Raw genomic sequence first — 24,010 nt, forward strand, 5'->3', positions numbered from 1 at the left:
TGAGCTCAGTTCTATAGAGGCCTCCATGGGTGAGAGAGAGGAGCTGGGTCTATAGGGGCCTTAGCCGGAGTAGGGCTGCTGTGGGGCTGCGGACTGTGCCCCTCAGTGGGGCAGGAGCTGGGGAGGGCGCTGCAGGCACTGGGCTGTCCAGGGACATGTTCCTACAGGGGCTTTATAGGGTTTGAGCCCCCCCGAGGAATGGTGCAGAGGGAACAACTGGCTGCCCTGGCTCCCCACCAGGATCTGCTGCCTCTGCCTGTGGATCATGCTGCTGCCGCTGCTGCTGCCCGCACTGAGCGCCCTGGCCTCTGCCGTGGAGGTGAAGCGACCCCGGGGGGTCTCTTTGACCAGTAAGTTACCAGGAGCTGGCACACAGTCCCATACTGAAATGGGTCCCTGGCCCTTTAAAAAGGGCGTGGGGCTGTGGCTAGTTAAAGGAAATGCCCCTTTGTCATCTAGCTGCAGAGTGCCCCTTTATGGGGGCAGAACCGCTGCACCCACCCAGGCACCTCCACCATTGGCTGGTGGCTCTGAGTTCATGGATGTTCCGGGCCCCATAATCCCCCTCCAGGGTAGATGGTATTTAACTAGCTGGGGAAACTGAGGCACAGAGCAGGCGAGTGCTTATCCCCAAGGTATTCTGGGAAATCGGGGTCCGAGCCAGGACTAGAGCCCAGGAGTCCTGAATTACCACCCCTGCTTTGATCACTAGACTCCAAGCCCCTCCCTGAGCTGGGAATAGAACCCAGGGGTCCTGACTCCCAGCCCCCTGCTCTAACCACTCCCTTCCCAGATCTCAGACGAGAACGTGGGGTCCTGACTCCCAGGTCCCCTGCTCTAACTACTAGCCCGCAGCTCCACCTGTGAGGCCTGGGGGACCGCAGCAATCGAGTTGCCTTCTATTTGGCAAGCGAAGGTGGCAGAGTAAAAGCTCTGCAACCTGCTCATTAAAATCAGGGCGTTCTTAATGAGCCGCCCCTCCTCTCTTGACTGCGGGCGCTGTGGTGGCAGGGCTGATGCGTGACAGCTTGTCCTAGTACTTGGGTGGGTTCTGGAGGAAGCGCAGGCCCCGAGAGGGAGGGGTTGTGGGTGCATCTCCACAGATTCCCCCTTCCCTGTCACGTCTCCGGTTCTCTCCCTCCCAGACCATCACTTCTATGAGGAATCAAAGCCGTTCACCTGCCTGGACGGGTCCTCAACCATCGCCTTTGAGTGGGTCAATGACGATTACTGCGACTGTCAGGATGGCTCGGATGAGCCAGGTGGGTGACGGGCCGGAGAGTCCCCCCCTGCCGGTAAGGCAGCAGTGTGCCCCGCCGTGGCGTTCGCTGCTGCACTGGCGTGGGGCTATGCCCGAAAGAGCAGAGGGCACATGCGGGGAGTGGGGGGGGAGAGGACACAAGGCACCTACGGGGGGCATGATGGGAGGCATGAAGTAGGGGGGCGAAGAGGAGACTGAGGGGGTGTCGCTCACTCCCCTCAAGTGTGGCTCGGCACGTCTCATCTCGTCGATTCCCTGCCATCGCGGGGGCCCCAGGGACACCTTGACCTCTCCTGGTCTCTGCCCGTGGCACAGCTTGGCCTCCAGAGGGATGGGACTGAAATCACGTCCGGTTCTGGGGGACGGTCCCCAGCCTGTGCTGGCCAGGAGGACAGGCCAGGTGATCCCTTCTGGCGTTCGATGCGCTGAAATAAGCCTCGCGTTGCTCTGTCCTCGCTACCCCTGCGCTTGGAGGTTGCACTAAGCGCGCCCTGTGGCTGAGCCGGGCGATGGGTGCTGTCCCAGGGAACTGGGGGAGAATCTGCCCTGGGGCGGTGGGAAGGCGTTGGAGGCCTGTCAGCACGCTGCAGACTGGTTGGGCTGGCAGGCTGTGCTCGCTGGAGCGTTAGCTATGGGCTGTGTAGCTATGTAGACGGGACTCAGGTTACGTGTGCTGTGAAGCCTGGCCCTGAGGGCGAGGAGACTGGGCAGCTGCCCGCTGCGGGTCTGTGCTTTGCCAACCAGCAGGGCTGTTGTGTGTCTTTCAGGGACCTCGGCTTGCCCCAATGGCCGGTTTCACTGCACCAACGCCGGCTACCGGCCACAGTACATCCCCTCCTCCCGCGTCAACGACGGTGTCTGCGGTAAGCTGGGCCGCCCCTGCTTGGGGGTCGGGGGACACTCTGCCTGGGGGCGCAGGGCAGGGCCATGACAGCTGCTCTTGTCTCGCTTTCAGATTGCTGCGACGCCACGGACGAGTACAACAGCGGCTTCGTGTGCGAGAACACCTGCAAGTAAGAGCAGCCCGTGGGCTGGCTGGCTCAGGGCCCCTTGAGGGCTCTGTTTCCCACTGAGTTACACCCCTGTATTTAGTCCCTTGTCCCGGGGGGTTCAGTCCAGTACCCAGTAAGTGAATGTCTTCTCACAGAAATCGCCACCCAAGCTGGCACCCCCGTCTCAGCAAAGCAGCCACGGGTCGGTGGGGCCCTGGGGTGGGTGATTCCTCCAACCCAGGGCTAGGCTGGTTCAGGGTGTGGGGTGGGGGAGCCAGCCCTGCTCCGAGCAGGGACTTGGCTTATTAACCTGTCAGCTCTTGGGGGAAGCTTAAACTTGGGCACCTATCGCTGACAGTAAAATTAACCGGGGAAGGCTTGTCCCTGCCCAGCTGGCCCGTCCCTGCGCCAGCCCAGTAGCCAGCTGCCGCCTGGTGCATCCCATCTCCGCAGCACCGTGACCACATGGTGCCCCCTCTAGGGGCCGCACCCATACGGGTCTCTCCCTCGAGCAGGAGAGCTCATGCCCTTAGATCCAGCGGTCCCAGGCTCGGTCCCTGGCGCTGCTGGCTCATGCGGGGGCCTCTCGCCTCTCCCCCACCCCGTGCAGAGAGATGGGCCGGAAGGAGCGGGAGGCGCTGGCGCAGATGGCAGAAGTGGCCAGGGAAGGCTTCCAGCTCAAGCAGGTGCTGATTGAAGAAGCGAGCAAGGGCAGGGAAGACAAGCAGGTGAGGAGATCGGGGAGCCGGGGGCCAGGTCCCTGCGCTGGTGATACCAGCCGGGTCGTGGGCATGGAGCCACCCCTGGGGCCCGGCTGCCGAGGAGGGAGCTCAGAGTAGCATCGGGAGCGCGTCAGCGTCGCTTGCTTGGGTCCGTTGATGCCGCAGCCCCATGGCAGTGTGAGCTGTGAACCCACCACGGACATGGCTCCTAGGCTGTGCCGGGCCCGCCTGGCTCTGCAGCGTAGCTGTAGCCATGGTGAGGGAGTGTGGCCCAGGGGAGAGGCCGGTCCTGCTCCCAGCCGTGGGGTAGGGGGTGGTGTAGGCTTCGATCCGGACGGGGGATGGGTGGGGGATCCGGACTCCTGGGTTCAGTTCTCAGCTCTGCTGCTGGGCGACCTTGGGCCAGTCGCTGCATCCCCTCCCCATGCCTCAGTCCCCTGCATGTGGGACAGAGATGATCCCTGCAGCGGGTGATGAGGGTAAATCCGGGGCAGGAGGGGGGAGCTGTGGCCTGAGGGCCTGAGCCCCCTAGCTGGGCAAGGGCCACTGCTTGGTGACTGCTGAGCGGGGCGGGCCCAGCCTGCTCCCCAACGCCCCCCAACGCAGGGCGGGACTGGGACCGGCCCGCTCCCCAACGCCCCCCGATGCTGGGCAGGACCGGGATGGGGGCCGGCCCGGCCCGCCGCTCCCAACGCCCCCTCCGAACGCTGGGCGGGCCCGGACGGGGCCCCGCTCCCCCAACGGCCCCACCCCGAGCTGGGCGAGAGCCCGGGACGGGGCGCCAGCTCCCAACGCCCCCACGACGACTGGGCGGGCCCGGGAAGGGGCCCGCTCTCCAACGCCCCCCGACGCTGGGCGAGGCCCGGACGGGCCACGGCCCGCTCCCTCACGACGCCCCCTCCGAGCGCTGGGCAGGATGGGGCCCGGCCCAACTCCCTAACGTCCCCCACTCCCCTGTGCAAGGACACATGGCTGATTAAGGAGGGGAAGAAGTCCTCGGAGGAGCAAGTGGAGACTCTGAGATCGGATAAGGAAGGCAGTCAGAGAAGCCAGAAAAAGAATCAAAGGAGATTCACCAGAAAGAAGTGGAGGGTGAGGGCATTGCACTGCTCCATGGGGCACTAGGGGAGGGGAGCTCTGGGGAGACAGAGCAGTGCTGCTCCATGGGGCAACTGAGGGGGAAGGGGAGGCATCTGGGGGAGCAAGGAGGGATGCCTGCTCCATGGGGCACTGGGGGAGGGGGAGGGCTCTGGGGGAGCAGGAGGGCGGTGCCTGCTCCGTGGGACACTGGGGGAGGGGGAGGGTGCCCGGCAGGCTCTGTGGGGCTGGGAGCAGTGCTGTGAAAGGCAGCAGGGCCCAGTGGGCAGAGCAGCAGGGCGGGAGTCGGGCTCCCCTCTCCCAGGGAGTGCAGCTGACTGGTTAGGTCAGGGAATGGGGCGCCAGGCCCCCTGGTTTGGTGTCTTGCCCCGGGAGAAGAGCGGGGGCTGGGGGGGGGTTGGGAGCCCTTGGGGGGGCTTTGCAGGCTCCATCCCTTTGTCCCTCTCACAGGGACTCCAGCCGCCTGTTAGCAAACCCGGCTCCGGGCCCTTCCCAGCTGGGGCCACGCTGCTGAGCCCTGGCCTGGGCCTGGGGGGAGCCGGGTTCCAATCTCGGCTCCGACCGGGACTTGGGCAAGTCACTGGCTCCCTCGGGCCCGCGGCTCCCTGACGTCAGTGCGGTGCCCAGCGTGAGGGCGCCCCACAGGGGGACACTGGGGTGCAGGGGCACCGAGCCCTAACCGCAGCTCTGTGGCTGGTCCCACACAGAACAGAAGGCGGCCGAGAAGGCGGCGCGGGAGCAGGCCCGAGCCAGCGAAGCCTTCCAGGAGCTGGACGACGACGGGGACGGCCTGTGAGTCTGGATCTGGGGGGGGTGAGGGTGAGCAGTGCCCCCTGCCTGTGTGTGCTGTGTCCCCCCCAGGCCCCCCAGCCGTGTGTGCTCCCGGAGCAGGGCCTGGCCTGGCTGGTGCCTTTGCCCCTCACAGAAGTGGGTGAGGCTGAGACCAGACCCCCCTGCAGATGCCCGTGAACTCTGCCTTCAATCCCTGCTGCCATCTCCCCTGGCCCCTCCCCTCCGCCAGTCTCCCTCCAGGCCAGCACAAGATCCCCAGTGGTGCTGGGATAACCTGCCCCAGGGCAAGACCCCCCACTGCCCCGGCAGAGCTTGGGCGATGCCCAGGGAGCTTGGTTCAGCCAGGTGGCCTGGGGCTCGTTGCTGACGGACCAGGCCAGCGCTGGAGAGAGGTGGGGGGAGCCGGGCGCACTGAGCAGCCGCCGAGGGGCGCAGGTCAGAGGTGACCCATACGTGTGGGTCAGTGAGGTGCCAGCAAGTCCCAAAGGAGATTGGCAGATGGGCATGTGGGGCAGGCGCCTCTCCAGCTGCTTGGTCCCTCGCCAACTGGAGGCCCTCCGACCCACGTTACCTCCACATCTGCCCTCCGCATAGAAGTCACCAGCTCACGCATCCTCCCGCTTCTCCTGGCCACAGGGTGTCAGTGGCCGAGCTCCAGACCCACGTGGAGCTGGATGTGGATGGAGACGGGACCCTCTCGGAAACGGAAGCCCAGGTACGGAGGGGATGGCGTTCCCAGGGAGTCGGGGGGACGGCGTTCCCGGAAGGGGGGAGCGGCGTTCCAGGACAGAGGCACAGTGATGTCCCAAACGTTAACCCTCCAGGTGGGGTCATCCTCCAGTCACCAACAGGGAAACTGAGGCAGGGAAGGACCTTGACCAAGTTTGCTGAGTCGGTGGGACAACACAGCACACTCACACGGCTGAGAAAAGAGCCCCAGGAGTCCTGAATCCCAGCCCTGCCCCCTGGTCTAACCACTGACCTCACTCCCCTCCCAGAGCTGCGGATAGAACCCAGGAGTCCTGACTCCCAGCCCCCCTGCTCTAACCAACTGGACCCTGCTCCCCTCCAGATAGAATCCCATGCTCGGATGATTCGTAAACTCTACCCAGGGATCGCTTCACCTCACACTGAAATGCAGCTGCCTCTGGGGTGGGAAGCAGCCGCTGCTTAACAGCTCCCACTACCATCATGTAACAGTGCTCCGTTTGCGTGGGGTGAGACCCTGTCCCACAAAACCCCCCCTGCCCCATTTGCAGTGAAATCCCATGATCCCGTTACAAAGGCAGAGCTCCGCCAGCTCGCGGAAACCCTCCCGCGCTTGGGCTGGTGTGTTTGCTTCTGTGGCCGCAATGAAACCTGCAGCAATTCAGCTCGGTCCTCCTGGCCCCCAACCCACCAAAACCCAACTCCACTGCCCACAAGGGACCAGAGCCACCAGCGTCTGTTCCCCCTGTTCTCCAGCAGGTGGCAGTAACAGCTCACAGGCAGGCGTCCTTGCTGCTCCGATCCTGAGGGTGTTTTGAGGGGGAAGGGGGCCCCCCTTCAGCCCTGTTTTCTCTGGGGACTGAGTAGCGTCCTCTCCCGCCCAGTGCTGTGGGTCACCAGTTGGAATCCAGCCTCGGCCCAGGACGCCGGGAAGCATTAACTGGCTTGGATTAGCTGCCTTGGTAGCCAGAAAAACGCTGGTATCCTGAGCAGAATCCCATTCCCCTGGGGGCAGCCCGAATTTCGGCAGGAGCCGTGTCCGGCTGGCCCCATGTGGCCCTGCCCGGTGCCCCATGCCCCTGGCTCTGCCAGCGTGCCGTTGGTCTTGCAGGCTCGGCACCGGATCGCAGGCATCTGGGTGCAGCCTGTACCCGCCATGGGAGGCGCTTGCTGTCCTGGCCCTCCGGATGGGATCTCACCCCTAGAAATCGGCTCTTCCCCAGGGGAATTTTGGAAGGCGACTGTCATGTCGGGCCAGGGAGCAATCTATGGGGCGCATTGCGGTAGCGGTTGGAGGCTACAGCTGAGATCTGGGGGCTGCTGGTGTGCCAGGTGCTGCGCAGGCTGCCCTGCCCCCCCACCCTGAGCTCTGGTGGGCCCTCCGTTGAGTCCACTGCAGCACAGATCTGAGAGACCCCAATGGGCGAGGCACAGCACAGACCCCTAGGGAGAGACGGAAAAGGAAGGATAGTTGTCCCTGCTTTAGAGATGGGGAAACCGAGGCACAGAGCAATTCAGAAGTCAGCCAGGGAGACAGTGGCTGAGCCCGGAGTCCCAGCTGGGTGCTTTAACCACTGGCCCAGCCTGCCTCTCTGCTAGCCCCGGCTCCTCTCAGCTGCCCTCCTCTTGGCCTCATCTGCATCCAGTGGCAGAGAGTCCCACAGGCCTTGCTGTGCCCTGCTGTACTCAAGCCTCAGTGCTTCTCTTCCAGACTCTTCTGGGGAATGCCTTGCAGGCCGACGCCTCCAGCTTCCAGGACACCGTGTGGGCTGCAATCAAGGAAAACTACAAGCCCGAGGTCAGTGCTCTGGGGCCGGCCCTCCTCAAAGGGGGCCTCTGCATCCATCTCAATCTGGAATAAAGTAGCGAGCCCCTGGCAGCATTGTCCAGTGGATGGAGCATGGACTGAAACCTGCATTCCACTCCTGGCTCTGCCGCAGACCAGCTGGGTGCCTCAGTTTCCCTAGCTCTTACTGCACTAACACGCAGCTCATGGGCATGTGGTATCGCCAGCATCACCAGTGATTGGGTGTGAAGCCCCCTGGCAGTGTGCAGCACGATGGGATGATCGGTGGGTGCGCCGCCGGTGGTGAGTCACTTCCCCTGTCGGTGCCTCAGTTTCCCCAGCTCTTCTCTCATGCTTTTCGTCAGTGGAGCTCAAAGTGCTTCACAAAATAGCTGAGGATCGTTGTCCTCATTGTGCAGGTGGGGAAACTGAGGCACGGTGTGGGGAAGTGACACCCCCACAGCAGGGTTGTGGCTCTGTGGGCTGATCACTGTCCCCTGCGCAGTCCCCAGGGTAAGGCCAGGAAAGAGTCCAGGAGTCCAGCCCCCCTGCACATTGCCTCATCCATTGGCCGGCCCTCCCTCTCCCCTGGAACCCTGCTTGGCAGCGTCAGGGAGCAGCTGGGTGCTGCTCTGACGCTGGCCTGTGGCTGCTGTGTGCTTCCAGGGCCTGCCCGACGCTGCTCCCCTGCCCGAGGCCCCAGAGCCCCAGCCGGACCTGCCCTTGGAGCAGCCAGCCCCCGAGGACGACTACGATGAGGAAGAGGAGGACGAGGGCGACGATGACGAGAGCAACGAAGAGGAGCCGAAGGTAGCGCTGGGGAGGGGCTGTGACCTGGCCCTCGCAGATCCAGGCCAGCTGGGGCAGAGATCGGAGCCCCCGGGATCTCTCCGGAGACCCCAATCCTTGCAGCCATCTCCCCACGAGTGCTGCCTCCTGCTTGCCCCCGGCACTCAGTTTAATCCCAGCTGCTTAACTCTCCTTCCTGCGAGCCTGCCGGAGTCTCCCGAGCCCCTGTGGGAATTAGGGCCATGAGGAAGCTGATAGGATTCAGGCTTCTGAATCCCTGCAACTCCCCCCACAGTGTCTACCCTGTCCCCCAGGGGACATGCAAGTGACCCCACAGGAGCATTGGGATCACTGGACCGGGACACACCTGTGATGATGTGGTTCTGGCGGGACCCAACTGAGAGTGCCAAATCAGGACCAATTGCTCAAACAGGGCAGTCACAGCCCTAGGCTGGGGTTTTTCCACCTCTAAGGCAAACCAAACCAGCCAGACAAAAACGACTTCGGTGTCACCCCTCTGGCTAACCGCAAGTCACACAAGCAATTTCCTTAGGCACTCCAGTCTCCCAGTATCACCACCAGTCCTACACGTCCTGGGGATGAATGGTTATGAAAACCAACACCCCAGTAAAAGAAAAGGTTCTCTCGATCCCAAAGGACCAAGCCCCAGACCCAGGTCAATATACACATCAGATCTTACCCACAAATCACGCTGTTGCCAATCCTTTAGAATCTTAAAATTCTAAAGGTTTATTCAGAAAAGGAAAAAAATAGAGATGAGAGCTAGAATTGGTTAAATGGAAGCAATTACATCCAGTAATGGCAAAGTTCTTGGTTCAGGCTTGTAGCAGTGATGGAATGAACTGCAGGTTTAAATCCAGTCTCTGGAACATCCCCCGCTGGGATGGGTCATCAGTCTTGTGCAGAGCGTCAGTTTGTAGCAAAGTCCCTCCAGAGGTAAGAAGCAGGATGAAGACAAAATGGAGATGAGGCCTCTGCCTTATATAGGCTTTTCAGGTGTAAGAACATGTGTTTGTTTTTACTGTGGAAAGTTACAGCAAAATGGAGTTTGCATCACATGGCCAGTTTCTGCTCACTCCGCTGAGTCACAGGGGTATTCGCCTCCTCTCAATGGGTCAGTTTGTAGGTGATGTCCTTAATGGGCCATCAAGCAGGCTAAGCTGAGCTGACACCAGTTTCTGGGGTGTCTCCAGAACTGCACACCAATTGAAATACAGACAGCAACGGCAATATTCATACTCAAACAAAATGATAAGACAACAGACAGCATAATCATAACCAGTAACCCGTAACCTTGGTCTTAACACCTTATATGACCCCTTTACATAGGATTTGGTGCCACTAAAGAATCTGGGTTGCACCATGTCTATATGGTCCCAGTTTATATTAATAACGTCACAACGCCACTAGCCCGGCATCCCGTCAGTAACGCAGGGCCAGGTGCCCGCGGAAGGAGTGGGATAACCAGCCCCAGGGACGGCTCCTCCGAGCTCAGCCCCTGTCTCAAAGTGGACGGGGGGTGGTTCTAACCCTCTCGAACCCTTGGTCATTCCCTCTGGTAATCTCATCTCCGTGAAATGCCAGCCCTCCTGCCCTCTACTGAGCTCCTGCCATATGTGGCAGTGAGTTCCGCCAGCTCATTGCATAGAACTAGAGGGTGCATGATCCAGCATGGCTCCGTGATCCTTCCATTCAGGGACTCGCTGTCAGCCTCTCCCTGCCCGCCCCCACCCGCAGCGAGCCAGGGTTCAATCCAACTTCCCTTTGTCCCTTCAGTTCCCCGCCCCAAGAGCCGTCCGACAAGACAGCGGAGAGGAGAGCGGAGAAATTGCCCTTATGATGAAGCAACGCAGGCCTCATCGACGGTAAGGCTTTAATCGGGCCAGAACCTGCCACGGCGGGTAGGTAATTCTCTCCCAACGGGTTCTGAATGTGCCAATAAGGTGCGAATACTCGACTTGTGGTTGCCAGCGTCCTGTACAAGTACAGAGGGGTACCGTGTTAGTCGGATCTGTAAAAGCAAGCAGAAATCCGTGGCACCTTATAGACTAACAGACGTTTTGGAGCATGAGCTTTCGTGGGTAATACCCACTGCGTCAGTATGCATGTAGTGGAAATTTCCAGGGCAGCTATATATATGCAAGCAAGCTAGAGATAATCAGGTTAGTTCAATCAGGGAGGATGGGCCCTTTCTAGCAGCGAGTGTGTGAAAACCACGAGAGGAGAAACTGGTTCTGTAGTTGCAAACCATTCACTGTCTTTGTTTAATCCTGAGCTGATGGGTCGAGATTTGCAGATGAACTGAAGCTCAGCAGTTTTCTCTTGAAGTCTGGTCCTGAAGCTTTTTGCTGCAGGATGGCACCTTAAGGTCTGCTATAGTGTGGCCAGGGAGATGAAGTGTCTCTACAGTTTTTTATATTGCCATTCCTGATATCTGATTTGTGTCCATTTATCTTTTCCGAAGAGACTGTCCAGTTTGGCCGATGTACATAGCAGAGTGCATTGCTGGCATATGATGGCGTATATTACTATTTGGTGGTAACGTGCAGGTGAATGAACCGGTGATGTGTTGCTGATTCTGGTTAGTCGTGTGATGGTGTCGCGGGTGTAGATATGTGGGCAGAGTTGGCATCGAGGGTTTGTTGATGGTATTGGTTCTGAGCGATGAGCTATCTAGTGCGGTGTGCAGTTACAAATGAATATGTTCAGGTTGGCAGGTTGTCTGTGGCGAGGATGACCTGCCCAAGGCCTTGAAAGTGTGGATATTGTCCAGATGGTTGTAGATCCCTGATGATGCGTTGGGGGGTTTAGTCTGGGGCTGTAATGTGATGGCGCAGTGGAGTCCTGTTGGTTTTCTTCTGGGTTTGTTGCATAGGAGGCTCTGGGTACAGTCTGCTCGTTGATCTGTTCCTTATTTCCTCATGCGGGAATTGTAGTTCTGAGAATGCTTGGTGGAGATTTGTAGGTGTTGTCTCTGTCCTAGAAGGGGTCTTATGAGCATGATGCGTTGTGACCCAGTGGGGCTGTAGACAATGATCTGTGATGTGCCCGGGATGAAGTGAGGCATGAAGGTAGCATAGGCGGGGTAGGTTCGGTATAAGGGGTGTTAATTGTGAACCTAATCACTTATTTGCACCATGGTGTCTAGGAAGTGGACCTCCCGTGTAGATTGGTCCAGGCTGAGGTAGATGGTGGGGTGGAAGCTGTTGAAATTGTGGTGGAATTTTTCCAGAATCTCCTTCCCATGGGTCCAGATGATGAAGATGTCATCATTGTAGCGTAGGCAGAGAAGCGGCGTGAGTGGACAAGAGCTGAGGAAGCGTCGTTCCAGGTCGGCCATAAAAATATTTGGCATGTCCCTGTACAGACATCCCAGCCCCAGCAGGGGAAGCTCCGTGTATGTAGCGGGAAGCAGGGGGGACCCCCGATCCCTTAGCCAGGCCAAGAATTCAAACTGGGGTCGCCCCTTGTGGCCGCATGACTCTGCCACCCCACGTCCCGAAGCCTGGTCCGAATGCCAGCAGCCGTGTGAGCCCTAGTGAGCGTCGGCGTCAGCAGCTTCTCTTGGCTCAGGGGTCTCTCCATGACCGACCGAAGTCAAAGCGCATTTACCGGCGTCCCTCACTGGCATCTGGGCTCCCAGCCCAGGGGTGCAGAAGCCCCCAGCGGCGGGTTCCTTGCCACTGCCTCGCGTTTGGTGCAAACCTGAACAACTCCTGTTATTCTCTGTAAATACCGTCGCCAGGAGGCTTCTGGGCTCACCGCAGGCTGAACGTGCCACCTGAGCTGTAAACAAAAGCCTTTCGCTCTAAGAGGGATCGAGTGCGTGCCGGGCTGCTCAGGCGTGGGCGGCAGGAGCCGAGCCGATTTGTGTCTTTGAGTGAGTCAGAGCGTAGCCAAGAACTCACCAGTTCCTCTCGACTCCGGGGTCAAGGGCTTTGCTGCTGGTTCCCTTCCAGAGCCGGTCGCCCTGCCAAGACAGGCCCGGAGCTTCAAAGCAACGTAGGCGCCTAACTCCGTTTGGTTCCAAGGGGAATTGGACACCTCAGTACCTTCAAGGGTCTGGGCCAGAGGCGGAAGGCTAAAGCTATGAGGATGGGTCATGACTCGTGCTCAGTCCCAAGGAACGTGGGAACTAGGCAGCCATTTCTGAGGGGTGGCATGGCAGCTGATTGGGGGCGCACGGCAACGCTGCCCAGTGCTGGAGAGGGGTTCAAGGATGGCGAAGTATCAGCAGCTCGAATCGCAAGGAGCAGGAAATGGCAGTTGCCAGCAATACCCTGTTTCTCTGGCCCCTGTCACCAGGGCGCCTCGCAACCTTTAGCGTAGTTCTCAGGCAGGACAGTGGTGTTATCCCCGTGTCCTAGATGGGGAAACTGGGGCACAGAGACGGAGGGACTTGTTCTCACAGAGCCACCAGGCGATGCTCTGGCACTACTCCATACGAAGCCAGTCAGGACTCTGGAGGAGCCTCCTCTCTGGGAGCAGACTGTCTCCGGGCAAGAAGCTTCCACCTTCCTGGGTCTGAGCGCGGAGCATTCAGCATCCCCTGCCCCACCGTGCGCTTCCCGCAGCAAGTCTGCACAGGCGGGCTCCTGGGGAAGCCAGAGGGCCCCGCACCCCAACTCCGCAGGCAGACGTGGCTGTCAGCCAGAAGATTTATTAGCCGACAGGAACACAGTCCAACCCGGAGCTTGTAGGTACAGGAAACAGGACCCTGAGTCAGGTCCATCTTGGGACCAGGGAGGCCAGGACCCCATCTGGCCCCGCTCCATTTCCCCAGCCAGCTCCAAGCGGAAATGCCCCAGCCCCTCCTCTGGCCTTTGTCTCTTTCCCAGGCAGGAGGTCACCTGATCTCTTTGTTCTCCAACACTTTCAGTTGGCACCTTTGCAGAGAAGCCCAGGCCATCAGTTACCAGGAGATAGGGTGTTGGCCATTCTGTGTGCAGATGCTATCACACAGGCTTTTTAGGGCTCTGCAACAATCACCTCCCCTTATCCCACCACCTAGATACTTAAGAAATGCATAGGGGAAACTGAGGCACCCACATAGTATTCTGGGAAAACGTTAAGAACATTCCCACTTTGTCACCTGGACCTCAGGTCCGACAGGCTAGCACTCTAACCACTGGTCCATCCTTCCTCTAGCCAGAATTCACTTCACCTCTTAGCTTCGCGGCCGGAGCACCTTTTATTTCCCCACGGGCAGAGCAAGCACCGTTCCCTGGATGGTATCTGTCCAGGCAGACTGCCTAGGGTTCCGTCCCGCCGTGTCCTGGCCATGGCTCACGCTCTGCCCACACGACCAAGAGGCACCTTTCATCGGGCCCGACACTGGGGGAACAGTGGAATTCTCCGGCCTGGAACCCAGGAGCCAGCCAAGCCGATCTCACATCTTGGGATCTCGGGATTCTCCTGCCTCTGGGCGCAGAATCCCAACATGGGGCAGACTCGGGGAATGGCCGGAGCTCAGCACTTCCAGCGAGCTAGCCCAGGGCGCGTGCCCTGTCTGGGCCACTCACCCGTCACAGGACGGAAGGTACGTTAGCAAACCAGCCACCGCGCCAAACCAAAAGCTCGCTTCCCTCCCCCCCGCCTGAGTGCTCCTGCCGTAGCCTGCGCTGGTTGCGACCCTCTGCCGTCTCTCGGGCATTGGAAGCCCCCATTTCATGGCAGCGCCCCTGCCAGCCCCCGTTTCCCCATCTGTTCCGGCAGCGAGGGAGAGGAGGGGCGGGGGAAGCTGACTCATTGCCTCCTTGTAATGAACTCTGCGAAGAGCAGCGCGGGGGGAGGCGGCTGGCTTTGAGACAGCGCTGGTGGGGCCATGAGAATCCGTCCAGCCCCCTCCCAAAACCCTCCAGTGAAGGTTGTCCCTGGTCCTACTGTTCTTACAGCCAGGAAGGTTTCCCGGTGACTGAACCAAAATCTGCTCCGCTGTAGTTTGAACCTGTTGCCCCTTGTCCTGTGCTCTGTGGCGAGAAAGAGCAGCTTTTCGCCAGCTATTTCACGGCAGCATTTCAAGTATTTGAAGACCTCTCAATCTCCTCTTTTCCAAACTCCGGGGCTCCGGTTCCTTCAGCCTTCGCTTGCGTGGCTGGCGTCCCCTCCCTTTGAGCATCTGGGTCGCTCGCCTCTGGGTCCTTCTCAGCTTCTCTCCATCCAAACCTGGGCACCGTCCTCGGGCTGAGGCCCCGCCAGCGCTGAGCAGAGCGGGACTCGCCTCTCGTGACTTGCACCCTGGACCTCTGTCAGTGCAACCTAAAATTGCATTTGCTTTTCCCTGCAACAGCAGCGTGTTGCTGACTCATGGCCTGGCTGGGATGCGCCACGAGTCCCTGAGGCTTCTCGGCAGGGCTGCTGCCAAGCCGGCTCTCCCCCGGCCTGTAATTGTGCAGTTGGGTTTTCTTCCCTGATGGCAGCACCTTAGGTTTGTCATTTTGTGGTGTGGACCCCGGTTCTCCCTCTGAACCTTATCTCTGTCCTCCAAAGTGTTGGCACCAGCCCTCGCAGCGTGTCGTCAGCTCTCTGTCGCCACAGGGTCTGAGCGCCTCAGGATCGTTAACTTCCCACCTGCTAGGAGGCTGTGGGAAGTTATCCCCGTGGGCAGTGCTGTTATCCCCATGGGCAGATGGGGGAAACTGAGGCTCAGAGAAGTGAAGGCCAGTCCTCAGCCTCTCTGAGCCTCAGTTTCCCCCATTTGCCCATGGGGATAACAGCACCTCTAGCTGGGGTGCTTTGGGCTCAAGCCAGCTGGGCCCGTCGGAGCTAGTCCTGCCATGGGGCGCTGGCTCCTCTGGCATGGGCACGTCGCCCTGCAGCCCACAGGGGGATTCGCAGCTGGGCAGCTCTTGCTGGAACACAGAGACAAGCCCAGAGGATCTGTCCGCACCCCACAGCTAACCCCCTTCTCTGGGTTCGTTGGTGCTTTAAGCCCCGGGGCAGGGGTGACGTCGGAGTCTGGGTTCCGGTTTCACGCTGGCTGGAACCCGCCCGCCTTGCAGCGCGGACACAGGCTGAATCACTCACGGGCACCCTGTCCTCCTGTGCCCTTCCCACAATGCCCCTGAGGGGCAGACAAGTTTCCCCCAGCTGATTGGGAAAGCACCCCTGAGCGGCTCAGTGCGGGCTGCTGCAGGACGCATCCGGGCAGTGCCCTCACTCGGCTCGGGCTTTGCCGTCGGGACGCTCACAGCCAGGCAAGGCCACCCTGGGCTGATCCCCCGAGGGGACCCCGGCGGGGCAGGGGCTCGAAATCGGGGCTGTCCGGTCCCGGTGGCTCTGCCTCCCCTCTGCCATGCTGCTGTTACAGTGCAGCCGCGTGTTGCCTTTTCTCCACCAGGCTGCATCCGGCCCCATCTGTGCCCGCTTGGGGCTTGGGAGCTGGCACCACGCAGCCCGCTGTGCCAGGGCTCACCCCAAGCTGCCTCTTGGCTCCCTCCGTCAAGCATTTGTTACGTGCAGCAACAAATGAGGCTTGTGGGGATTGTCTCAAACCGGGGGGCCCATCTGCCCCGGCATCCTGTCTGCAACAGCGGCTGGACCCCAGTGAATCCAGCTCGCTCCTGAGCCCCATTCAGCGCATGAAGAGATACGAGCCCTGTTTCTGCCAAGTTACTATTACACAGGCGGCGTAAGCAGCTCACTGGGCTAGGATTCAAACCCAGATCTCCAGAATCCCGGTCCGGCGCCTTAAGTGCAACCCCAGCCCGGGTGTCAGGCCGGTTACAGCTCCCGAAAAGAGGGGGAGTTATGGTAGGGGCCCCCCCAGCTGCCTCGCTGCCAACGTCATCACGGCTTCCAACCCGAGCTGTCAACACTTCAACGCAGAGTCCAGTGAAATGTACCAGACGGACGGACGCCTGGGCTCTTTACTGCCGCAATATAACCACAGGGATGGCCCCAGAGGCGCCTGGATTCTGTGGCCGGGGAGCAGGCACCTCCCCGAGAACGCAGCCTCGTCAGTGTCTGCCCGGCTAAGTGCAGCTGCCTCTTTCCGGGAAACCGCTCGATACCCGAGGCTGCTCCGCTGAGCCGAAATGGCCCGACGCCGCCCTCGGGAGTGGGGCTCCGGTGCCTGGCTCTGGCCCAGATTCGCTGCCTTGAGCTGAGTGTGCAGAGCGGGGGAGGCCGGATGGCACCATTAGTTCGTCTTCACTGAGCCCGGGAACATGTGTGTGATCGAAGCACCTTCCAGCCAACCTTGAGCTGAAACCATCAGGAGATAGGGGGACATGGGACACGGTGGCGTCTAAGAGCCCCAAACCCTCTTTCTCGCTGGGGGATCCCAGCAAAGACCAGCCTCATTGCTGGGTGAGGTAAAGCCAGAGGCGGGGGCATGGGGGCCAGGGTAACTACTGATGGGGGGGAGGGGAGAAGGATAACGAAACCCTCCCGGATCACCTACTTAGCAATAATTAGCCAAAGTAACCCCCGACCCAGCTCCCTAGTGCCACTGGCCTGCTGGGTGACCTTGGGCAAGTCACTTTCTCACCCCGTGCCTCAGTTTCCCCATCTGAAAACGGGGTGACGTTTTGGGCCCTCCTAGAACGGCCAGTAGCTGCTGCTCTCTGCTTGCTCCGGCTAGTTCAGATCATTCTGTCGAGCCCAGCGGGCTGGGGCGGGCTCTGTCTCCAGGCCGGGCAGTGCCACCCCTGCAGGCTCGTCTGCTGGGGCGTTAATCCCGAATAAGCTGGTGTGTGAATTCAAAGCGCGGTAGCCTCCACCTGGGGACGCTGTGCTGGTCTCGCTTGTGCCTGGGCCGCCCGGTCTCTGCCCCCCGCCCTGTTAAATGGGTCTGAGTGGAGTCACGGCAGGGGGATGGGGGGCACCCGGAGATGGTCGGCAGAATGACCCTGTCTGCCTGTCCCGCAGGAGCAGTAGGTTGTTTACCGCACACCTTTCTATCTGCGGGCTAAGGGGGTGGTGCTGCTGTGGGGCGGCCTGGGGGGCAGAGCCCCCGCTGGCTTCAAGGCAGGAGCAGCATGTGGCCACTTGCTGCGGCCTCTGGCAAGTCCTGCTGGTTGCCGCGGAGGGCACCTGCCTGCCACAGCTAAACCATCCCCTGAACCAGCCCCACGGCGAGCTGGATCCTCTCCCCACATCGGGGGAGGGGCTCTTCGGCGTTGGATCTGGGCTTTCAAGGGGGCGGCTCTGCAGGCAGGTCAGGAAGCAGCCGGCTGTTGGGCCTGCATGAAGGCAGCTTGGCAAGTCCCGCGCTGGCTCCTAACAGGCCATGCAAACTTGCTTCTGCCCCCGACGGGGCAGCCGGGGATCGAATGGGCCGCGGCATCTGTCCCTCAGCTTTCCTGCAGGGGGCGCTCCAGGCGGCGGTGCGCCGAGGACACCATAGGCAAAGCAGCGTGGCCTTCTCCGGCCCCCGGCCTCACCTCCCTGCCCTCTCTTCCAGCTGCCCAGAAAGCCCGGGAGCAGTTTGAAGAAGCCGAAAAGTCTGTGAAGGAAATGGAGGATTCCATCCAGTAAGGGGGCGAGCGGAGGGGGGCGGTTAAAGGGGTGTGGCAGGAGTGCAGGCTCGGCATTGGGGCCCCACTTCCATGTCGTTCTGTCCCCCCCACCCCCCCGTCCTGCCCTGAACAAAATTAACTTGGGAAACTCAGATGCCTAGAAATGTGATGAAGCCTCTTGCTAGAGGGTGGGAGACTTTATGGTTAAAGCATGAGATGGGCAGGCAGGACTCCTGGGTTCTGTGCCCCGCTCGGGGGTGGGGATTGGGCAGTTCTGGGCAGGCAGGACTCCTGGGTTCTGTGCCCCGCTCTGGGATGGGGGGGTGGGCTGTGGGCAGAGCTGGGCAGGCAGGACTCCTGGGTTCTGTTCCCCGCTCTGGGATGGGGGGGTGGGTTGTGGGCAGAGCTGGGCAGGCAGGACTCCTGGGTTCTGTGCCCCGCTCGGGGGTGGGGGTTGGGCAGTTCTGGGCAGGCAGGACTCCTGGGTTCTGGCCCTGCCCTGGGATGGGGTGTGGGGTGGTGGGTAGAACTGGGCAGGCAGGACTCCTGGGTTCTGTTCCCTGCTTGGGGGTGGGGTGTGGGCTGTGGATAGAGCTGGGCAGGCAGGACTCCTGGGTTCTGTTCCCCGCCCTGGGAGAGGATTGTGGTCTAGTGGGTAGCGCAGGTGTGGGATAAACAACAGAGGCATCGGGCTGCAGAGCCCCAGAAAGTAAAACTGCCCAGCCTTGCACGGCGGCTGGGATTGGTGATGAACTGCAGCTGGGGCCAGAAGCCAATTAGCTTTCCCCAATTAAGCTGTTAATGGGGATTGGGGATTTCTGAAAATCCCTTCTTGACAAGGCTCCTTGATCTCCGCTGCTCTCCCGTGTCCCAGCCTGGCTGTTATGACTGCAGTGTGGCTGCTCTGGGGTGGGGGGGGTTGTTTAATAGAGACACCCACCCACCCCCAGGGGACCACGTGTCCCCTCAGAGCTGTTTATTTGGAGCAGTAAATCAGCTTTCCCGCCCCGCCCCCCCCACCGCAGCCCTGACACCTCCCAGGAGATCACAGCGCAATGGAAGCTGACTATAAAAACAAAAAGTGCCCAACCCCCAAGTTGTCTCCTATTGATCATGCCCCACCCCGAACTCCAGGCCTGCCCCTGTCCCGGCCCCAGCTGGGGGCTGCAGTCCCCTTAGCGGAGAGAGCCGTGGGGGCAGACGCTGCGGTGCGGACACACCAGGCTACCTTACTGGGGTTTTCTGGTCCAACCCCGCCTCTCACCCAGCCTCTGGGATTTTTCAGCGTACGTGGGGGCACCTGTTCCTGTTTGGGGCCCAGGTGCAGTAAGGTGCTTCAGCACCCGAGTGACACACACACCCCCCGTGCTGGGAGATCTCTCCCGACGCGATACCGTCCCGAACTGGGCTCTGGTGTCTGCGCAGCAGCCAGGCACCCCGTAGAGAGACACTAAGAGCTGCATTCACCAGTCTCTAACCTACTACCCCCCACCTCCCAGAGCCGGGGATAGAACCCCGGAGTCCGGCTCCCAGCCCCTCCCTGCTCTAACCACTCTCAGAGCAGGGAATCAAACCCCGGAGCCCTGGCTCCCTCTCTGCTCCTGCTCTAACCACTAGCTCTCCCTGCTGAAGCTGGGGATAGAACCAGGAGTCCTAAGTCCCAGGATACACACCACTCTAACCACTAGACCCCACTCTCCTCTTAGTGCTGGGGATAGAACCCTGGAATCCGTCTCCCAGCCCCTCCCTGCCCTAACCACTCCCCTCCCCTGCCCAAGCGGGGGAATCCCGGGGTCCTGGCTCCCAGCCCCTCCCTGCTCTAACCACTCCCCTCCCCTGCCCAAGCGGGGGGATCCCGGGGTCCTGGCTCCCAGCCCCTCCCTGCTCTAACCACTCCCCTCCCCTGCCCGAGCGGGGAATCCCGGGGTCCTGGCTCCCAGCCCCTCCAAACACGAGAGCGAGCTGCAGGCTGTAACCCATTTCAGGGGGCATTGGGGGCTGGGCTCTAAAGACCCTTCTCCTAGTCGGACCCGGGCCCCCCACCCCCCCCCTGGTTTGAGGTAGACGGCGCCCCCTGGAGTTCCAGCTGGGAAGCCTGTTCCGATCAATCGAAATCAACCACTGTCAGTTCCACCCCCTAAAACCGCAGCAGGTGCCAGACTGGGCCTGTAATTGGAGCCCCTCTTCCAAATCTGAGGGCCTCCCCCACCCCCCGGCCACGTGATGCCATCCCTGGGGGGCCGCTGGTCTGAGCCATCAGCCAGCCCGGAGGGAGGGGTTAGAGACCGGCCCGGGGGTGGCTGGTCTGAGCCCTCAGCTGGCCCGGAGGGAGGGGTTAGAGACTGGCCTGGGGGTGGCTGGTCTGAGCCCTCAGCCGGCCCGGAGGGAGGGGTTAGCTACGGGAACGGCGACTGGCCCGGGGGTGGCTGCGAGAACTGGCCAGCACACAGGTGTAAGGGCAGTGGGCGGCCACAGGGTCGGAGCCAGAGGAAGGTCCAGCGCGATCCAGCGGCTGGAACCTGGAGCCAGACAACCTCAGGGAGCGTACGGAGCCGCTGGCCCAACTGGCCGGTTTGAAATCGAGACGGGGGCTGTCTAAAAGGGTGGCTACTGGGGGCAGTTCTCTGGCCTGTGTCCCTGTGAACAGGGCAGGTGGGATTGGTCAAGCCCCAGCAGCAGCCTGGGCGAACATGGAGCCTTCCGTCCCATCAGGAGGGAGGAAGCACCAGTGCCTCTTCCCCCATCACCCCGCCCCCCCACTGCTGGGGTGGAGCGCAGCGGGCAGGCTGTGCAGGGTAGAACAGGAAGTGGAGTGGAGCTGATCAAAAGACAAGCTGTGGGGGAAGATCCGGCAGGCTGGGATTTGGCCAGGCCTCTGCTGTTCACGCCCCAGCTCTGGCAAATGTTCTTCAGGTTGTCCTCCGTGCAGGCGTTCTCTGTTCTGCCATCCACGGGTGGGGAAACTGAGGCACAGGAGAGGAACGTGACTTTCTACGTGGTCTAGGAGCAAGTTAGTAGCACAGCTGGGGATAGAACTCAGGAGTCCTGACTCCCACCCAGCCTCCTGCACTAACCACATACCTCACTGCACTCCTAGGGCTGGGGATAGAACCCAGGAGTCCTGACTCCAAGCCCCCCTGCTCTAACCACTAGTCCCAACTCCCCTCCCAGAGCTGAAAGCTCAGCTGCCAGCACTCAATTAAGCTGGAGCTCGGCAGCTTGGCCAAGGCATCTGGCCCCCTCCCCCCTTCTCCAGCTGACTGCAGCCTGCCCCAGAGAGGCCAGTAATTGGCAGTAGCCCTGGCTACCAGTACTGGGGAGGTAACCCAGACACCCACCCCCTTGCTGACGGCAAGTGCCCGAGTCCCCTGGGGTCCAGCCCGTGGCAGCTGGCGAGTGTGGCAGGAGCAAAGTGGGGCCGGGAAGTTTATCCCCCTCCCCTCCAATATCCCATATCTGCCCCTCCCAGGGCTGGCTGGGGTCAAGCCCTGGGACTGCCTGGTCCCCACCCCCCCTGCAAAAACCCACCCCCTCTCCTCCCATGAGCTGGGCCAGGGGGCTGATGGCAGGGACAGCTCATTGCAAGTGGGAGATTACTTGAGATCTGAGAATTCCTGTTTGGTACAAAGTGAACCCTGCGAGCCAGGACTCCTGGGTTCTATCCTGGCTCTGGGACGGGAGTGGGGTCTGGTGGTTAGAGCAGGAGGGAACTGGGAGCCAGGACTCCTGGGCTCTGTTCTCAGCTCTGGGAGGGGAGAGGAGGAGAGGGGGGTCAAGTGGTTAGAGCAGGGGGAGCTGGGACTCAGGGCTCCTGGGTTCTATCCCTGGCTCTGGGACGGGAGTGGGGTCTAGTGGTTAGAGCAGGAGGGAACTGGGAGTCAGGGCTCCTGGGCTCTGTTCTCAGCTCAGGGAGGGGAGTGAGGTCAAGTGGCTTGAATGGTGGATTCTGTTCCTTCCTCAGGCCCTGACACACACACCCCACGTACTATCACCCTTTTTTACCTCAGTTTCCCCATTCTAAAATGAGGCGAGTAACTTTCCCCTATCTGAAGGGGAGAGATGCCATGTCTGCTGGGGGGCTTTGAAAATGAAAAGTGCTGGGGGGTGGGGGGAAGCAGTCACCAGCCACCCTTGTTATGCCAGGGGGATGGGAGCGAGGGAAGAACCAAGGCTTTAATGCCCCTGAGAGGAGCAGGACTCAGTGACTCAGGAGCCAAGGGTGCTGGGGAATTGCTGCCATATGGGTGAATGGAGGGAGGGCCATGGGGGCAAAGGGCTGGCTTCCCAGTGGACCCAGACAGCAGGAAATCATGTCGTCCGGGTGGCCCAGAGAGCAAAGCAGAGGCCATGGGGGTGGCGTCCCTGCTCTGTCACTTGAGCATGTCACTGAGCTGCTCTGTGCCTCAGTTTCCCCAGCAGTACACTGTCCTTCGCAAGGGGATTGGGAGGAGCCCAGACACTCTGGCGAAGGAGCTGAACCGCGGGGCTGACCTCTTCCCCCCGCCCCTGTGTCATTCCAGGAGTCTGGAGAAGGAGATCTCGTTTGATTTCGGCCCCCAGGGGGAGTTCGCATATCTCTACAGCCAGTGCTACGAGCTCAGCACCACCGAGTAGGTGCCGGTGATCGGACTGATTCCCCCCTCCCGCCCTCAAACCGTAAACTTCCACTGGGGCGCCCTGGGACTGCCCCACCTCCAGGATCTCTGAGCCAGCCCGAGGTTTTTGGCTGGACTCCGGCTCTGCCTCAGGGGTAATGCCCAGAGGACGCCCAGCATCACGGCGCTCCGCTAACCTTGAGCGATGCACTGGGCGTGCTGCTCGCTTGGGATGGTGTCAGCAGGACGCCTGGGTTCCCTTCCCAGCTCCACCGCTGGCCTGCTGGATGATGATGGGCAAGTCATGTTCCCGCTCGGTGCCTCAGTTTCCCCTCCCACTCAGCTCTCGGTCGGGGGCCCGCTCGGTCGGGGGGCTGGGTGCCAGGGTATTGGACAGCATTAATTAGATCCTTGTGTATGGATGTGGTAACTGAGGCACGGGCAAGGGGAGTGGCCCCGGTGTCACAGGATGCCAGTGCCAGAGCCAGGAATAGAACCCAGGAGTCCTGACCCTGTCAGGCTCCTGCTCTAACCACTAGCCCCCACTCCCGTGCCAGGCCTGGGAGCAGAGCCCTGGCTCAGCCTGACACCTCTCCACGCCGTCCCCTGTGAGTTCCCAGCAACGCTGGGGCTGCCGATTTGTTCCAACCCACTTCAGCTGGGTGCCTGACCTGCCTTCGGGTGCCAGTGTAGGGGTGGCAGGAACCGAGCTGCCTCCTTGGCATCCAGTCATCGGACATGGGGTGAGCAGCGCTGGGCACGGTCCCTCCCGGAGAGGAGCGGAAAAATTTTCCGCTTTCCGCCCCCTCGAAACAGGTCAAACTTCGTCCCCGAGGCCTGACTTAGCTCTGGGGGGGAGGCGGGGTCAGAGCTCTGCTTGGCCAGGACTTCTTCTGGGGCTCAGCCCCCTATCCCCACCCCCGGATTTCCCTCCCCTAAAACTGCTCAGCAGTCGCCCAGGGATGTGAACTGGGAAAACTCAGCCTTGAAGGGGAGTGGCGCCATCTCTCTCCCCTCTCCTAATCTCTCTGTATCCTCCCAACTGTATCCTCCCAACCCCCCTATGAGCGTCTCTCCATTGTACAGATGGGGAAACTGAGGCCCAGTGGGAGAATCATCTGCCCACACTGGTGTGGTAATGGCTGAGCTGGGGATAGAACACAGGAGTCCTGATGCCCAGCTCCCTTGCTCTAACCACTAGATCCCACCACCCTCTTGGAGGAGGGTTGCCTGGGAATCCGGACTCCTGGGTTCTATCCCAGCTCTGTGAGGGGAGGGGGGTCTAGTGGTTAGGGCCGAGCAGGGAAACCGGAGGGCTGGTTTCTATCCTCGATACCTCATCTCACTGGTGCTCAGACCCTAGGACAAGCTGCTGGCTCCGTGCCTTGATTTCCCCTTTCACTCCCTTGGGGCTGTCCCTGTGCTGGGGGCTCTGAGATCCAGGCGACCCTCATTGGGTCTGCAGGGGGAATTAACCTGCCTGGATCAGCTTCTCCAGATCGCTGCACAGCCCTGGGGGGCGGGGGGGCTGCTCTGCTTCGTGTTCCCCCCCATTATTTCCTTAGCTGCCAGATGGATGCGCTCGCTAACGAGTTGTTTTTTCCTGATAGCTATTTAGGGCTAATTTCCCCAGAGTCTCAGAGCAGCTCCCAAATGCCGCCTTGTCTCTTTAAGGCCCCCCCCCCCCCCGCAAATCATTGCCCAGGTGATGCGCCACAGCAACGCATCATGGGGGGGGGATCAGCTGGGAAATGGAGAGGGAGGGGGTAGGAAGGGGGGAGCGGG

The 24,010-nt window shown here is 60.9% G+C and overlaps 1 protein-coding gene across 1 annotated transcript in view; it reads left to right on the top strand.

The window, feature by feature from the left end:
• Positions 1 to 240: 240 nt before the first annotated feature.
• PRKCSH (PRKCSH beta subunit of glucosidase II) overlaps positions 241 to 24,010 on the top strand; it is a 27,116-nt gene continuing 3,346 nt past the window's right edge. Inside the window, 14 exon segments of the mRNA XM_075061207.1 lie at positions 241 to 350; positions 1,146 to 1,262; positions 2,029 to 2,124; positions 2,217 to 2,274; positions 2,864 to 2,981; positions 3,939 to 4,013; positions 4,016 to 4,067; positions 4,781 to 4,865; positions 5,502 to 5,580; positions 7,285 to 7,371; positions 8,026 to 8,387; positions 9,946 to 10,034; positions 17,576 to 17,645; positions 22,151 to 22,242. Coding sequence (XP_074917308.1) covers positions 266 to 350; positions 1,146 to 1,262; positions 2,029 to 2,124; positions 2,217 to 2,274; positions 2,864 to 2,981; positions 3,939 to 4,013; positions 4,016 to 4,067; positions 4,781 to 4,865; positions 5,502 to 5,580; positions 7,285 to 7,371; positions 8,026 to 8,387; positions 9,946 to 10,034; positions 17,576 to 17,645; positions 22,151 to 22,242 — 1,465 coding nt within the window. The 5' untranslated portion in view covers positions 241 to 265.

This window comes from Chelonoidis abingdonii, chromosome 26 (assembly GCF_003597395.2).
Source record: "Chelonoidis abingdonii isolate Lonesome George chromosome 26, CheloAbing_2.0, whole genome shotgun sequence".
Taxonomy (NCBI): Eukaryota; Metazoa; Chordata; order Testudines; family Testudinidae; genus Chelonoidis; species Chelonoidis abingdonii.